The following is a 16,956-nucleotide window of genomic DNA, read 5'->3' as shown; positions in this document are numbered from 1 at the left end:
AAAAATATACCTGCTCCTACAGACCTGGCATATATAAGGCCAGTTGCCTTTAGACTCTCGTATCTAACGCCTACAAGAGAGCCAACTCCCAAACCACAGGTGATGCCCTTCCTCCTGATATGGTGTCCAAACCTATTGATGCCTCAGGCAAGAGTGGCTTCCCAGGTGGCTAACCATTGGCGTATTGCCAATGCTCAGACTCTGCTAGCATGTCATGATAGGATTCACTATGACGAGTTGGAAAAACTTGTGCAACATTTGCCGTATGAGTATGAAACTAAAGCTAACGGCCTCATCTAGGAAGGGGAGCATTTTGTGCCATCAACACGAGCATTCTCTTACGCAGGCATGCTTGGCTTGGAATCTCTGGATTTAAGCAGGAGGTACAATCCTCCATACTTAAGCAGCCCTTTGATGAAGATACTTCATTAGAGAAAATGAAAAAAGGCACAAATTGCAAAATCCATGGGGGGCTTACAATTGCCTTCGAACCAGGGTTCCTTTCGCCGCTCCTTTTTATAGGGGATGGCTCAAAAACATTGTCATCAGAGAATCCCTCCAAGTATAAAGGTAACAACCAATCTAACTCCAGAGGTTAAGGGAAGAGGCAAATGTAACTCTACCCACACTTCCCTTGCCAAGACGCAGTGACTTCCCTCCACTGCCCCGATCATTTCACTCCTATTGGGGAGTCTCAGTTCCTACCCATCTGGAATTCCATCACCTCAGACAAGTGGCTAAGAAAAATTATCCAATATGGTTATTGCCTGGAACTTACCAATGCGTCCCTTTCAGGAATGCTTAGCACGTCAGTGGAACCAGGCTCCAGGTCACTTAAACGATCTGGTGTTGGTAGACTGCCGCACCCATCGCTCTCTGCATTGGTGGAATATACAAAATCTTTCCAAAGGGCGGCCGTTCTCGACCCGGTTCCACAGATGGTGCTAACAGCAGACATCGCTCAATGGTTGGGGAGCTCATCTTCAAAAACATACTATTCAGGGCATGTGGACCATACGACAAACAGCTCCACATAAATCATCTGGAACTGATGGCAATCTTTCTAGCATTGAAAGCTTTTCAACTTCATCTAGTAGGCAAAGCTGTCCTAGTGCGTACAGACATGACCGCAATGTACCACATAAAAAACAGGGAGATACATTCTCTACTGCTTTCGCACCTAGCTCAGAACATATGGAGATGGGAGTTGGAATCAATGTAAACTTTGCAAAGCAGATATCCATACCTGGTTCTCTGAACCCTGAAGCGCTCCACAAAGGTAGTTTTTCTCAGCGCTTACACATAGTACATCACCTATCAGTGTAGCTCGGCTATATGGGATCAGAGCTATAGAAAGAAATGTATTACCAAAAGTTCTTCCAATACTATTTTGTCCGGGGTTCTCTGACCTTTGTAAGCTGTCAGGGCAAGGAGATGTATTACAAGCTTCACAGCTCAGTGAATGTAAGAAACAGGAACATTGGCCACACGGAGCAATAGTGGGATGTCTGTGCTTTGATGTGGACACCAGTCAGGCCCCTGAATGCCTACAATAGTATACCCACAGAAATAACGAACGATGTGTCAAAGTTACAAGTGAACCTTTCCTTCATCCATCACAGTACTTCTGCACTAGAAACATGTCCCTTTGATAAAGTGAAACTGCAGTGCCTCACTCTTAAGACTTCTTCCAAGGGCAAGGCGTCCTCTTTGAACATTGGGCAGGGTGTCCTCCAAGCTGAAACTGAATCTGCTACATTCAAATAATACATTGGTTTGTTCATCAAGTTCTACCATAAAAGAACTCTTCCTATTTAAAAAAAAAAAGTGAAATCTGAAACTCTAGGTGTTGCATAACTTCTAGATAACATGGCATAAATGCATTGCCACAATTCTGCTGTCAATAGAAGGCTCATTGTAATAATGTGTTAAGAAGCTGCCAGTGGAAAGCCATGCGCTAAGACTCAATCCCCCACAGCAGATACAGAAGCACACTATGAAGTATTAATGTTGTCTGTGCCCCTCGAAGTCTGACAAACCTGCACTGTATTGGGGAGGCTGAGAGGTACTTGAGGATTTTGAACTGTTGGATTGTCCTCAGGCCAAACCATATGGGAATGAAATCCTTGCTGCAATGTAAACAATATTGTGATAGCTAATACCATCCACTCCAGCCTTTGTTTTAAGATAATGTGCCCCCGAGTTAATGTACCAAATTATCAGCTTGGCTAATATTGTCAAACTGCTTGGAGCAGAAAAGGCATGCTAGCTGCATATTGGAATTCTGGTATTACATATGTTGGAACATGCTAGCATTGGTGCGACTTGTGTTTTGGCATTTAGTTACAAAGCCTTTGAAACTTCTTGCCCAGCTCAACTGTGAACCCTAAACCTGTTTCACGGCGAGAGATGTTTTACCGAGGGTATAAGCTACAATGAAGACAGCGGTTTAGGAGACAATCAATTCCTAAACGACACTGTTGTGCTTAAGTGCTAATTTCATGTATGGAAAGCAATAATAGTAGGCTTTGACTCTCGTTTTTAAGGTGACTTGGGCGGGTGAACGGAGAGTGTGTGGGGGTGGGGCCATTGAGATGTTGTGGAAAAGTACTGAGTGTTTACCAGAATGCTCATAGCTAACCGAGCCACTGTACACAGCGTGACTATTGTAATGGCTTAAACATGTTACATCCATGTCGATGTGACGAGGGGGATTTATTAGTAATCAGATATTTATGATGGGGAAATATGATTATAAGGGAAGTTTTAATTTTTTCGTATTCATTTGAATTGGTGGTCCAACTGAACATTGCAATGTGTATGCAAAATAACTGTTTTCTCTTGTCTAGGTGGCCATGAGAACTTTGCCAAGATGATTGACGAAGCTGAGGTGTTGGAGTTTCCAATGGTGGTAAAGAACACACGAGGGCACAGAGGTATGAATAGCTGAAGTGTAGGTAATTGAAGGGTCAATCGGTTAAAATCAGATTCTTGGCCACAGGCTCTTCTTTCTGGAAGTAGCATATGTAATGTGTAGCAGTGACTGTATAGAGGGTGCTCACTACTGCTAGTCCTGCTTGGTCAAACTGTCATTGTCTTCAGCATTGCGGGGTAAATTGGATACTGCAAGTACAGTTGTGATTGGTACTTCTAACCACAGATTCCTCACATTTAGAATACCCCCAGACTCCAGATTGCATCTGGAAGATCTGAACAGCATTGTTCCTGGCACTCTTCCAACTACTCTAGTGCGCTTCAGGCCCCAAGGATACTGTAAGGCCTCCATTTGGGTTAATTTATTTGGGTCGGCTCTGGTGGAGTATGCACCTTCTGAACCACTCTTGGATTCCTCTGTTTTAGCAGACTTCAGTGTGGCGCCAATACCCACTTAAGAGATTCCGTCCCAGATTCTGCTGCGAGACCTTCTAGTTCTATCCAAATTTGCCTCAACTGGGGCAAAGGTCTCGTCCTGAAGTTGTGTTGATGCACCTGGTCCCAGTTCAATACTCACCTGCGTCCTAGCAACTCTTTGGTTGTGACCCGGTCATCCAGCTTTTCGAGAGGACATTGAAGATGAGGATTATTTTTGCAGCGTGAATCTTTCTGGATTCACTATGCTGTGCATTATTCCGCGGTCTTGTGGTTGGGTCCGGATTCGTAGTCTTTTCTTTGTTTTTTTTTTTTTTTTTCTCTTTGCCCAGGTGGGCGTCGGCGTCACACCCCCTTTGGGTGTATTTCCGGTGACGTCGGCATGCTTCCTGCGGAAGCTCCCACTCTTGGGCGCCATCTTCAGATTCTTTTTTTCCGCGGTCGGGTCTGGATCGTTCCCGTTTGGGCTCCAGACATTTTTGGAGAAAGAAGAAAGAAAATACAGAAAAGACGAGGAGAAGTCATCTGAAGACTCCAGGGGACTTCACCGACGAAAGACAAGCAAAGATAAGGCGTTTTCCATCCAGATCTTCGACGACCGTCGACGAACACGCGACCAGAGAGGCCCTGGACGCTCGAGGATGGACAACACGCCGTTCAAGTTCTGCCGTAACTGCCACCACAAGTACGCGCAGAAGGACCAGCACCCGGTATGCAACCTTTGCCTACCGGTGGACCACGAAAGCGGAGACTGCAACGCCTGTTCCGCCTTCACCCCGAAGACCCTTCGTGTGAGAGAGAGGCAGAGGGTAGCACACGCCGCCCTGCAGGGGAAGGCCCCGACCCCGTCGCTCTACGAGCTGGGGATGTCCTCCGAGGAAGAAGACAACGCTGCCGCCGAAGACGACAGCTACACGGTCGTAGAGACCGATTACACGAAGACTTCTGACAAGGTAGGAGACTCTTCGGCCCCCAAGAACCCGAGAGACTCTGAGTCTCGAAAAATCGAGGGCAAGACCCCGAAAGCGCCGACGCCAAAAAAGGCGGCGTCCGCGACTACTCCCAGGCCCAGCGGATCCTCAGAGAAGGAGTCCCCGGCGCCGAGAGCTGCTGATCAGCAGAAGACGTCGAAAATCGTCCCCGAAAAGGATCGATCGACGAGGGAGAAAGACCCGAAACTGTCGACGACGACCAGAGACCCGATATCCGGTTCGACGTCGAAAACTTCGACTCCGAGAGGCACGGCGACGAGCCATCCGTCGAAGAGAGCGGCGGAACCATCCGACGCGGAACACGCGGCCGAGATGGAAAAGAAAAGAAGGCGCCTCGAGGCAGAAATGGAGAACTTCATGCAGCGGAAAAAAGATTTCGACGCAAGGATGAAGGCCTTCACGATCCCTCACAAGACCAAGCCACCAGTGCTGGAGGCGGTCGAGGAGGAAGAAGAAGAGGTCGCCGAAGTCACCGAGCAAGACCAGGACGTCGAGGTGTTCGACGACCAGGAGGAGTACGAGAATCCCCACGAGAGCTACAGCTATGGGGAGGAAGATGAGGGCAGGACAGACACAGAGTCGGCGCCCTATGACCTTCAGGAGGTAGATTACATCGATGTCGACACCGACAGCCCGGAGGAGGTGGTCGACACCTACCCCTCGAGGCCCTCGCCGCCGGACGACATCGGGGCCTACAACGCGGTGATACAATCTGCCGCAGCAGCTTTCAAGCTCAAGCTCGACGAAGAGAAGCAGAAAGCAGACTTCCTTCTGGAAACATTGCTCCCAACACAAACGAGGAGCCAGTTCCTCCCGATGCTCGAGAGCGTCTTGGCTCAGGGGAAGGAAGCTTTCAGGGAGCCCGCAACATGCAAGGCAGTAACTCCCAGAACTGAGAAGAAGTACAAGCATGCCGCAAAGGACCCGGCCTACATTCAGGGCACGGTCTCCGCAGACTCCATTATCACGGCCACAGCAAGGAGGAGGGCTAACGTACCCACTACCTCGGGCCCGCCACCGGATAAAGAGAGCAAAAGGATGGATCTGGTGGGCAGAAGGATCGAACGGAATGCCGCGACCCACTGGCGCATGGCTAATTCCAACGCCCTGGTAAACAGACACATGTACCAAATCATGGAGGGACTGGGGCAGTTGGTGAAGGACTTGCCCCAGGATGCCAAGCAGAAAGCCGAAAAGCTAATTGAAGAGGGGAAGAATGCTGCAAATTCTTGCCTTAAGACGGCCCTGGATGGGGCAGACACCGCCAGCAGGCTCATGATGATGGGCGTCACGGAAAGGAGACACGCCTGGCTCAGGATATCCGGTTTCAAACCGGAGGTGCAACACAGCATCCTGAACACACCATTCAACGGCAGTACGCTTTTCGGACAAACAGTTGATGAGCAACTCAGCCAACTTAAGAAGGATAACGAAACAGCAAGATCCATGGGAGCATTGCAGTTCAGAGGGAACAAGAGGGGCACCCCGTCACGGAGGCCCGGCGGAAGAGGCGGAAACCAGCCAGGTACATCACACCAGGCTTTCCAGCAAACGCACCAGGCAGACTCGCAGGGTCAGCAGGGCCATCAGAAACAGCCCTGGCAGTACCAACAAAGAGGCCAGTCCTTTCGAGGGAGAAATGGACGGGGACAAAATAGAAGAGGGGGCCAGCAGCCCACCTCCAAGTGACTTCAAAAAAATCCGTGTGCCCACCCACAAAAAAGATCCCAGGGGGCAGCACGTACAGATGGGTCAAGACAAACTAGACACCTACGACCACAGGACACCAGTGGGAGGAAGATTAAGATTCCACCTCCAGGAGTGGAGAGGAATCACATCAGACAAATGGATCCTCAACATTATCCAATTCGGATACTGCATAGAGTTGGAGGCGAGGCCAACAAACAGAAAACCAAGAAGAAAGCCGCTAGCAAGCAAGCAGCTGCAGTGCCTTCAGGAAGAAGCAAAAGAACTCCTGCAGAAGCAGGCCATAGAAAGGGTACCCTTCAAGGAAAGAAACACAGGAGTATACTCAACATACTTCCTGGTACCAAAAGTAGACGAGACAATGAGGCCCATTCTCGATTTACGGTTCGTGAACAAATTCATAAGAACGCAAAAATTCAAAATGACCTCCCTGCAAGAGGTGCTCCCACAGTTGCAGACCGGGGACTTCATGGTCACTATAGACCTCAAAGACGCATACCTGCACATCCCAATGAACAGGAAGCACAAGCACATGCTCAGGTTCACCGTCGGAGAAAGCCACTACCAGTTCACGACACTGGCCTTCGGTCTAAAATCGGCACCAAGAGTTTTCACAAAGTGCCTCGCAGCAGTCGCAGCGCACCTAAGAAGGCAGGGAATACATGTATACCCTTACCTGGACGACTGGCTGGTGAAAGCAAACTCATACCAGAAATGCAAGCTGCACGCACATACAGTGACCAGCACGCTCATAAACCTGGGGTTCTCCATCCATTGGAAGAAATCATCAATGGAGCCGGAACAAGTGAAGATCTTCCTGGGAGCACAGATCAACACCTTACAGGGCAAGGTGTTCCCCAGCGAGAAGAGGGCGAGGGCGCTGGTGAAGGAAACTCGCCTCTACCGGAAGGGACAAGCTCGGACAGTGAGGACGGCGAGCAAGATCATGGGGATGATGGCATCATGCATCCACCTGGTACCGAATGTACGACTCCACATGAGACCCATTCAAGAATGGCTACAGGAGCAATGGTCACAAGCTACAGGCAGTTGGGAGGATCTAGTGGTTGTAACGCACGCAGTGCAGAAGGAGATGACATGGTGGACCATGGAGAACATAGCAAGGGGAAAGCCTCTAACGCCCCCAACGCCAACAGTGACCATCACCACAGACGCATCCCTGAAGGGATGGGGCGCTCACATGGAGGAGCTCAAGGTGAGGGGACTGTGGACACCGACGGATGCCACAAAGCACATCAATTACTTAGAATTGAAGACAATCTTCCTTGCACTGAAGGCCTTTCAAACAAGACTGTACAAGCACAGGGTATTGATACAAACAGACAACACCACTGCGATGTTCTACATCAACAAGCAGGGGGGCACACAGTCCGCACCGCTTTCAACGCTGGCGCAGGAGATATGGAGATGGGCCATCCCTCTCAAGATAGACCTGCTAGCCATACACCTACCAGGGAAGGACAACATACAAGCCGATTGGCTCAGCAGGCAGACATCGGCATCCCACGAGTGGGAGCTCAATGCTCAGGAGACAAGATACCTGTTCGACAGGTGGGGGACACCATCGGTGGACCTGTTTGCCACACGCCAGAATGCAAAATGCCAAAACTTCGCATCCAGGCAGCCCGAGGAGGGGACACTGGGGAATGCCCTATGGATAGATTGGTCAAGGACATTTGCCTACGCCTTTCCCCCGATACCACTGATGCACAGAGTACTGAGCAAGTGCAGAGCGAGCAACATGACACTGATACTGGTCGCACCGCAGTGGGCGAGGCAGACCTGGTACTCGCAGATCATGGAGATGACACAGTGTGCACCCCACAGATTCAGCAGGAGGAAAGATCTACTGTCCATGCAGAACGGAGAGGTACTGCATCCAGAGCCAGAGAGCATGAGCCTAGTAGCGTGGCTCCTGAGGACATAGAGTTCGCACATTTGAGACTACCAGAAAGCACCCTGAGGGTACTTCGGGAGGCACGAAGGCCCAGCACTCGAAAGTGCTACGTTGCGAAATGGAAAAGATTCACAATATGGTGCAGACAGGAAAGACTCCACAATAAGATGAAGAGGGACTCCACAGTGCTAAGGTACCTGACGCACTTACTGGAGAAGAACCTTAGCTCATCCTCGTTAAGAGTTCACTTGGCAGCGATAGTAGCCTACACAAGGGGAGAAACGTGCAGGAGCTTCTTCACATCACAGGTGGTGAAGAGATTCCTAGAAGGAGCGAAAAGGATCGCACCACCCAAGCGGGTGCCGCCACCTGCATGGAACTTGAACACAGTCCTAACGGAACTCATGAAAGAGCCCTTTGAACCACTTCACAAGGCCTCCCTAAAGATGCTAACTATGAAAACAGCCTTCCTGGTTGCGATAACGTCCTTACGCAGAGTAAGCGAGCTTCAAGCGCTGACGCTACAAGAACCATACATACAAATACACAACGATAGAGTTGTGATGAGGACTGACCCACACTTCATGCCGAAGGTGGTATCCAATTTTCACATGAACCAGTCTATACAGATACCGAGTTTTTTCCAAAAACCCACAACCAGCGCAGAGAGAGCTCTGCACACCCTGGACGCCAGAAGGGCAGTCATGCACTACATTGAAAGGACAAAGGGGCACAGGAAAACGAAACAGTTTTTTGTGTCCTTCGCAAACAGCTTCATGGGCAAAGCAGTAACCAAAAGGACCATTGCACGATGGATCGCACAAACAATCCAACTCTGCCACAAACGGGCAGGACAGGAACTGGCTGAGGGGACACGTGCCCACTCCACCAGGAAGAAGGGCGCTACAATAGCCTTCCTGGCTAACACACCCATAGAGGACATATGCCTGGCGGCAACATGGGCTTCGGTGCACACGTTCACGAAGCACTACTGTGTGGACATACAAATGAACAAGGAAGCTCAAGTGGGACAGAAGGTGCTACAGCACATATTCAACACCCAACGCTCATCTTCCACCCAGCCGCCACAGAGATGAGAAACCGCTACAAAATCTATGCACAGCATAGTGAATCCAGAAAGATTCACGCTGCAAAACGAATAGTTTTCTTACCTGTCGGTGTAGTTTTGCAGCTTGAAGATCTTTCTGGATTCACTAGCGAACCCACCCACCTCCGCCAGAAAGATGAGGCTGGAGAGAGAAGAGGTGGTTAACTAAAGAATAGACTTTGAAAATACAAAGCGGTAAATACAAACTAAGAAGAACATTGCCATTACTTCGGAAACGAAAGAAACACGGAAAAAAAGAACCCGAAGATGGCGCCCAAGAGTGGGAGCTTCCGCAGGAAGCATGCCGACGTCACCGGAAATACACCCAAAGGGGGTGTGACGCCGACGCCCACCTGGGCAAAGAGAAAAAAAAAAAAAAAAACAAAGAAAAGACTACGAATCCGGACCCAACCACAAGACCGCGGAATAATGCACAGCATAGTGAATCCAGAAAGATCTTCAAGCTGCAAAACTACACCGACAGGTAAGAAAACTATTCGTTCTCCTCAACCATTTGACATCTCTACATCGATTTAGAGGCGGCCAGTGATTTTGGACACTTGCCGGGACACTTGATTGTGTTCTCCCCTGGACTATTGATGGAAGAGTGCTTCCTTAGCGCTTGTGATAAGGGGTGTAGTAGAGGTGCTAGACTTGCAGCTGTTATCTATGGTAGTTCAGGACATGCTAACGGAAGTATGCTACAAGGGTAGGCTTCCTCTGAGCCTTTACTACCATTCAATGAAGCACTACTGACACTTTTTTGGACACTCGGTCCAATCCTTGTCCTAGCCACTAGGTGCAACAGGCCATCACCAGAGAATCCTGACTGCTTGTGCAGCACTGCATACCAGAAACCCTGGTGGTTCATGCTTCCTCCAGCAAGGTGAACCAAAATTAATTCCATATGACTCACTACCTCCCTCAAGCAGACTTGGTATATTCTTGGGTCCTGTGCCAAGATGCACTTTGTCTGGAGCATTGTGGTATTCTGCTGGCCATCAACCACCTAGCAGGATCTTTGAATGCCAGGGCAGACTAACTCACTTGGTTGCGCCTGGCAGATCAGAAATGTTTTTTTTTTTTAACTCCCCATTGAGTATATTGAAATAGATATTCTACATTAAGTATGAGTTATGTACTTTCCCCTAATAAAGTTTAAGAAAATAATTACAAACTTGCCTTCCTCTTCTACGTTTAGCCTTGCGTTTGTTATTCAAGGACCATAACAAAAGTGTGCTCCTAACTGCTAGCTACTCTGATTCAAGCATGTGAATCTATGAAAGTTCCAATACTGGAGTAAAAAAACGTTACCTGTAACCAATGTCCCCTCTAGTTTTTTCCTCTATGCGGCAGGGGAGGGTCTCTGTGCGCTGCAACCATGGCTATGTGCGCCAGGAACCGAACCGCATGTCTGCGGCGCCAAATGCCACTCGTTTTTGGTGCCCTTCTGCCCTCTGTCACACTCGTTTTTGGTGCCCTTCTGCCCTCTCACACTCGTTTTTGGTGCCCTTCTGCCCTGTCGCACTCGTTTTTGGTGCCCTTCTGCCCTCTGTCGCACTCGTTTTTGGTGCCCTTCTGCCCCCTGTCGCACTCGTTTTTGGTGCCCTTCTGCCCTCTGTCGCACTCGTTTTTGGTGCCCTTCTGCCCTCTGTCGCACTAGTTTTTGGTGCCCATCTGCCCTCTGCCCCACTTCGTTTTTCCCTGTTTTTGTGCCCCTTTTACCTTCTGTTCTGCTCATTTCCCCTGCGGCCTTTTGTTTAAGTTTTGCGGTTAATCAGAACCCCTTCACAGGCTCAGATTAACAGCAATACTTAAACAAAAGGCCACAGTCTGCCCCGCGCTTTAATAACAAAAGCGTAGAGGCAGTACACGCTGTGTTTAGAAACTGTCTCTACGCTTTTGTTGTTAAAGCGCGGGGCAGACTGTGGCCTTTTGTTTAAGTATTGCTCTTAATCAGAGCCTGTGAAGGGGCTCTGATTAACAGCAATACTTAAACAAAAGGCCACAGTATGCCCTGCGCTCCCACAAGCCCCACCAGCCCCCCGCCTCCTTACCTGCACTCCTTACGCCCGCTCCACCGCATTCAAAAGTGCCTGATGATCGCGCCGCTTGCTTCTTTAAAGCAGCCCGCGACGTCCTGTGTGCGCGCTGACGTCAGGGCAGGTGCGCGCGCCCTAGAGAACGTAGCCTGTAACTATGGTTCTCCACTATTAGAATATTTTTTTAATAGATTCACATTCGCACCACCCTCTCCCTTTGAGAAGATCACCCTTAAAACCTTTACTAATATGCTTATTGCACTAATGCTGTGAAAATGAGATGATCTGAGGTACTCAGGAGTTTTATAGTGGATAGGGTGTTCTGTTAGGCTAAAGCCTAGATTTGGTCTTACAAAAAAAGAATTTTACAAAACTGAAATGGGCGTAGGCATGTTTTTCTAGTTTGTGCTAACTTTGCATTGCTATGTTGAAATACCTTGGATGCCAATCTCGACGACAGTGGAATCACTCAAGCGTGTGACTATGAAAGATTCCAATATTGGAGAACAATGGTTCCAGGTAAGTAACTTATTTTCTTGGAGTCTCTTGGCTGGCCTCGACTTCTCTTAAACTAGGACTCCGCAGGCACAGCCCACTCCTTTGCTAGCCACCAGGTTCAGCTGGTGCAGTCCATGCCGGTGCAGCCTCTTTGCCTATTCCATGGGGCAGCAGAGCAATTCTATCCAGACAAGATCAGTTATTTGGGTGCCACGGGTGGTTCAGAAAATGCCCTTGGGGTACTGTACAGTTGGTTTCTAATGGGCTGCGAAGTTTCTGCCCTCATGAGGACTATCCCAGGACGCTCCATTTTGATCTCTCCCAAGATGGTGGAACCACTCTCTACATTCAGAGCTCCCTAGCCCAATTTGGAGGTGTGGCTACCAAGGGAGCTTCACTCCCCACAAAAGTCGTTTTGATAACAGGCTTCTGCTCTTTCCCGTGTGCTGTCTAGCCTGCCTAAAGGGCAAGCCCCTCCCAAGTGTCCCCTATTCTTCATAAGTGGCTTCAGCTTTAAAACTCTCGTTTTGGGTCAGTCTGTGTAGGTTTTGGCAGGGGGTGTAACACCTCTCCAGTGCAGGCTCGCTGGGTCTCCTTTTCTGGGAGTCGTTGGCACGTCTCCCCAGGAGTGCAGCAAGTGGTCTGTTTTGAGCTCTGTGTGCAACAGTTAAGTGCACAGAAGATTGAAGGCAACAAAGACCACTTTTTAAAAATAATACACTAACTTGCTACTTAAATTTCGACTTTAGAGCCTAGTCTGGCTTAATTTAATAAGTCACTTGATAACTTGGAGTATCATCTTTGGTTGCACTGTTCAGGTATTTGCAGCGCTGAGGGGTCAGCGTGTAACCCTGCACTTGCCAATGGGGTGGCCAGGTCTTTCCAGTGGAAGAACAGTTCTGTGGGCTTTCTTGCTCTCAGAACATGTAAAACAGTGCTCTGCCCATAAAATATGCTGCACCAGGGCTCGGTGGGCCTGTCTTAGGGGTGGCTTGCACGTTTCAGGGGAACATTTGACTTTGCCATTGATTTAAATGGCAGTTGGGCTAGTAGTTTGAAACAGCTATTCCAGTCTGCAATGGTAGATTGGGAGTCTTGTGTTTTTTTTATTTTCCTTGGTCATACCTCGGGTGGCACACCCAGTGCTGCAGTTCCTGGGTAACTCCAAAATTTGCAGGCCTTGGGTACCATGTACTAGGGGCTTACAGATAAACTAGCCTATGCCAACATGGTATAGCCAATGTAACATGCATATTATGAGGTTGGGCACTGATATCTGGTTAGTAGGCCTGAGTGCACTCAGTTGAGAAAAAACTAGGAGCATCAGTCAACTTGAATGTGACCATACAAAAAGGCATTTCCTTACACTTTCCTGTCTCATTTTGCCTTTTTAATTTTTTTAAAAAGTATTTTAGTACAATTTAAGCAGATGTGTTGTGCTCTACACTGAAAGTTTGTTCATCTTTATTTCTGTATGACTAGATGAGGGCATGAACATTAGTTAAATCCAACTACAGGGAGGCATTCAAAGTTAATTTATCCTCCTGCATTCTACAAGAGTGAACGTGTTACAGATGTTAGTGTATTGTTTGTGACCAGAAATACAGCCACCAACTTGCTTTGTTAGATGGTGGTTGGCTTAATTGGCTTACATGACGGTTCTATAGTTGGTTCTGAGCTCTGGCTCGAGTTTTGACCTGGACTCATGTACATCGCTGTTTTCATTGTCCAGATGGACCTTACTACAAGTGAAGCACATTTCTTAATGCCAGGTGCCCATCTCCTTCTCTCCCCCCGCCCCTCCTTGCAGGTAAAGCAGTGTTCCTTGCCCGGGACAAGCACCACTTAGCCGATCTGTCGCACCTAATTCGACATGAAGCCCCATACCTGTTCCAGAAATATGTGAAGGAGTCTCATGGGCGAGATGTGCGAGTGATTGTGATTGGCGGTCGCGTCATTGGGACCATGCTTCGCTGCTCGACGGACGGCCGCATGCAGAGCAACTGCTCACTAGGTACGTCTGTTCCGCCCATGTGAGCTCATTGGAAGCGCAGCAGGCCTGTGCCCGCTCATGTTTTGTGATTAAATTGTGTTGGTTTTTAGTCCTGATCAGAAGGCAGTGCTTCATATTCTGAGTTTACTTGCACTGAGGGCATTGCTTTCCTCCCTTCAGATCGGTGGCATTGTTGGCAACACCTGTCTCTTTCCCTTTCTCCAGGTGGCGTTGGGATGATGTGCTCGTTGAGCGAGCAGGGCAAGCACCTGGCGATCCAGGTCTCCAACATCTTGGGCATGGATGTCTGCGGCGTGGATCTGCTCATGAAGGAGGACGGCTCCTTCTGCGTCTGCGAGGCCAATGCAAATGTAGGTTTCATTGCCTTTGACAAGGCCTGTAATCTTGACGTGGCAGGCGTAGTAGCAGACTACGCCATCTCCCTGCTGCCTGGCAGGCTGACGCGGCGGATGTCCCTCCTCTCGGTGGTGTCCAGCACCAGTGAGACCAGCGAGCCTGAACTCTGCCACTCAGTGGGCGCTGCGCCTGACGCTGTCGATAATATGAGTGCTAGCTCCAGCTCTGTTGACAGTGACCCGGAGACAGTAGAACGAGACCCCCCTTCCAAGCTCTCCGGGGGGCTGTTCAACATGAATCAGTTGCTGGCCACTGAAATCAAGCTCCTGGTGGAGTGAACTTAGGGCTGGGTGCAGCCACCCGCTCCTTCTTTGACCAAGCCGCAACGCAGTTTGTCAGGCGAGTGCATTGTATTTACCCAGGTTGGAAAATGCACCTCCTTTCCTCCTAGCACGCCTGCTTAGTCATTGGCCTCCAAGAAATGCGTCCGAAGCTCCAAGTTTCCTTTTTTCAGTATTTATTTACCGCACTCTTGGGCCTGTTGGCTGTTGCTGCAGCGCCAAGGGGCGGAGCTCACTATAAATATATATATATATGTACATGTGTGTAATATGGTTTATTTTTAATAATTAAGATTGGACATTGCCAAAAAAACTTCTTGCCCTGCTTCTGCGAAACAGGCTCGAGAGCTGCTGCATCTGTCCTATCTGGAGGAGTCTGCCTGGTTTTTGTTCTTAGTCTGCTGGCCTGTGCAGAGCCTTCACAACAGTTAAAAAGACACACTTGTTGGCTCTTGTGCCATGCCATGTGGAGTAAGTGTGGGCGGATAGGTACACTGGGATTATGCAAAACCTATTTGTCGCCCTTTAAAGGCCGGGTAAACTGGGAGAGCAGTTACTATAACTGAAGGAACCTGCTATTTCTGGTATTTGCGAAAAGCACTCCATGGCTTTAGTTCAACCAAATTACTTGGTGTTGCCACCACCTTATGATTATGGCCACACTGCTTTATTGAGGCAAATTCTCGTTTTTGGGTAGTAGCACTTTGCAGAGGAGCAGTAGTAGGCCTGAAAGTCATAAGGGTTTCAGTCCTCCAGCAAGTGCTTTGTCATTTAGAGATGTGGTCCGTCCTTCCAGACGATAAGGTGACTTTCATACAGCTGACGATAGAGTAAAGAATGGGAGGTTGGCTGAAGGAACTTCACCACCAGAATTGACAGGTTTCTGTAATGACTTCTCAGCCCCTACATTTTGCAGGCCTGCTAAACTGCGTTGTGCGCTTGGTTGTAAAATAGTGTTTAAAATGTGAAGCAGGCAGAAATTCTTACTTTGGCTGTGCATTGCTTCTTAATGTTAGTGTTTAGTCTAATTTTTTTAAACTCAGTCTTGCTTTCTTTATATAAATAAATGCCTTGTTTTTTAATACTTGCTAGCCCAGATCCAACTCCAATGCTTGCAACTTTGAAGGTGCCCCCTGTCTGCAAACACACTACCATTTTACCAAGCTGTAAACCTATTTTTTTTAATTTTTTTGTTTTTTTTTGTTTTTACTGGGCTGGTGGAAGTAGTGAAGGGGGTGTGGTGTATTGAAACGCCAGTGGTGGCTTGTCCAACACAACTGGGTAAGATTAAATATAGAAGCTTTCGGTTCACTTGAGAAAATGCAGTTTCTCTTGGTTTAGAGTTTTAAACATATTGGGGATCTTGGTCACTCTGAGAGCCCTTTTTGTGCCTATTGACCACATCTTAAGCTGATGGCCTTCATTTCCTGCCCTGATCACAGCTTCAACTATCAAAGCTGCGGCAAGAGCTGGTACAGTGGGTGGAGTTCAGTGCAGGATCTCATCCCTTGCTCATGTGCATGGCTGTAACCCTGGCAGCCTGATGCGATCTTTCCTTCACGTTGGTTTGAGCCATTTCCAAAGCGGCTTTTACTCTGAACATAATGCTGTTTGTTTCCAGGGGCGCGGAGCAAAAAGCTTACCAATTCTATTAGTCCGTGCTGATTATGCCATTCTCTTCCGCCTACTTCTGCTAGACCTCCAACTCTATCCCCTTCATCTCCCCATTGCTTGCCCATTCCCCCACCCCAGTGATGAAATAGTGAAGTTCTTTGAGATGCCATCATGGAGCGAGAAATGTGGGCGAGACCATGCCCAGCGTGGGGGATGGAGGAGGGGGTTTCTGTGAAAGAGGGTTGGGGGTGCTGCTCTACCTCCGCCCACAGGTGACTCGGGTGCTCCAGACTTTGGACTCAAAGCAGGGGAGCATCAAGTGCGGCTCCTCTCCATGGACTGAACCATCGCTTCTGCCATGCCACACCCTGTGCTGTGTACATCCTTCACTGGACCTGTTTTATTGAAAGGAAAATCCCAATGGACACTACAGGAGCGACAGACTTCAAGCGGCATATGGAACAGTTGTAGAAACCGGCAAAGGTCCGAACATAAATCCTGCTGTACAGTTTCCTGATTTTTTTTAATTTAAAAACGGAATGTAATAAAGGAAGAAACCATTGAATTTTTTTTCCCGCTACAATTAAATGAAATTGAAGATAAACAGGTTTGATTGTTGCCAGTGAGCAGCGTAAATGTGGGTTGCCCGCTGAATAGTATGGTTGGGTGGTGGGTAGCTTGGCTTTGCTCCCTCTTGGGTTCAATGCTGGTCCATGAATAATAGGCTGTTTTAGTCCTAACCAGGAACTAGCAGGGTAATGGTTCGTAGTGCAGTCGTTTGTAAACTGAGCAGATTTGCCTTCAGTGGGTGAACCCTTCCTTCTTGGCAATCTGGAGATGCATTGCAGAAGGGCCCTCCTGCTAGATTTGCAGATGCGCCTTTGAGAGTAGTCGTGAAAAGGTCTGCCTACACTCTTGTGACTCTGCGGCAGCCGGCTTGGATCCCTGCAAATGGTAGAGGGGAAGCCAAGACCGCTAAATTGGAGGAATCGCTCCTCATGGAATGCAGTATGAGCG

At 48.6% G+C, this 16,956-nt stretch overlaps 1 protein-coding gene across 1 annotated transcript in view; it reads left to right on the top strand.

The window, feature by feature from the left end:
* Positions 1–16,504, top strand: part of RIMKLB (ribosomal modification protein rimK like family member B) — a 48,398-nt gene extending 31,894 nt beyond the window's left edge. Inside the window, exons 4-6 of the mRNA XM_078651441.1 lie at positions 2,850–2,936; positions 13,445–13,648; positions 13,853–16,504. Of these exons, the coding sequence (XP_078507567.1) occupies positions 2,850–2,936; positions 13,445–13,648; positions 13,853–14,322 (761 nt within the window). The 3' untranslated portion in view covers positions 14,323–16,504. The remainder of the gene's footprint in view (positions 1–2,849; positions 2,937–13,444; positions 13,649–13,852) is intronic.
* The last annotated feature ends 452 nt before the right edge of the window (positions 16,505–16,956 follow it).

This window comes from Lissotriton helveticus, chromosome 7 (genome assembly GCF_964261635.1).
Source record: "Lissotriton helveticus chromosome 7, aLisHel1.1, whole genome shotgun sequence".
Lineage (NCBI taxonomy): Eukaryota > Metazoa > Chordata > Amphibia > Caudata > Salamandridae > Lissotriton > Lissotriton helveticus.
The sequence above is the reverse complement of the archived record's forward strand: the minus strand, read 5'-3'. Positions and strand labels throughout refer to the sequence as shown.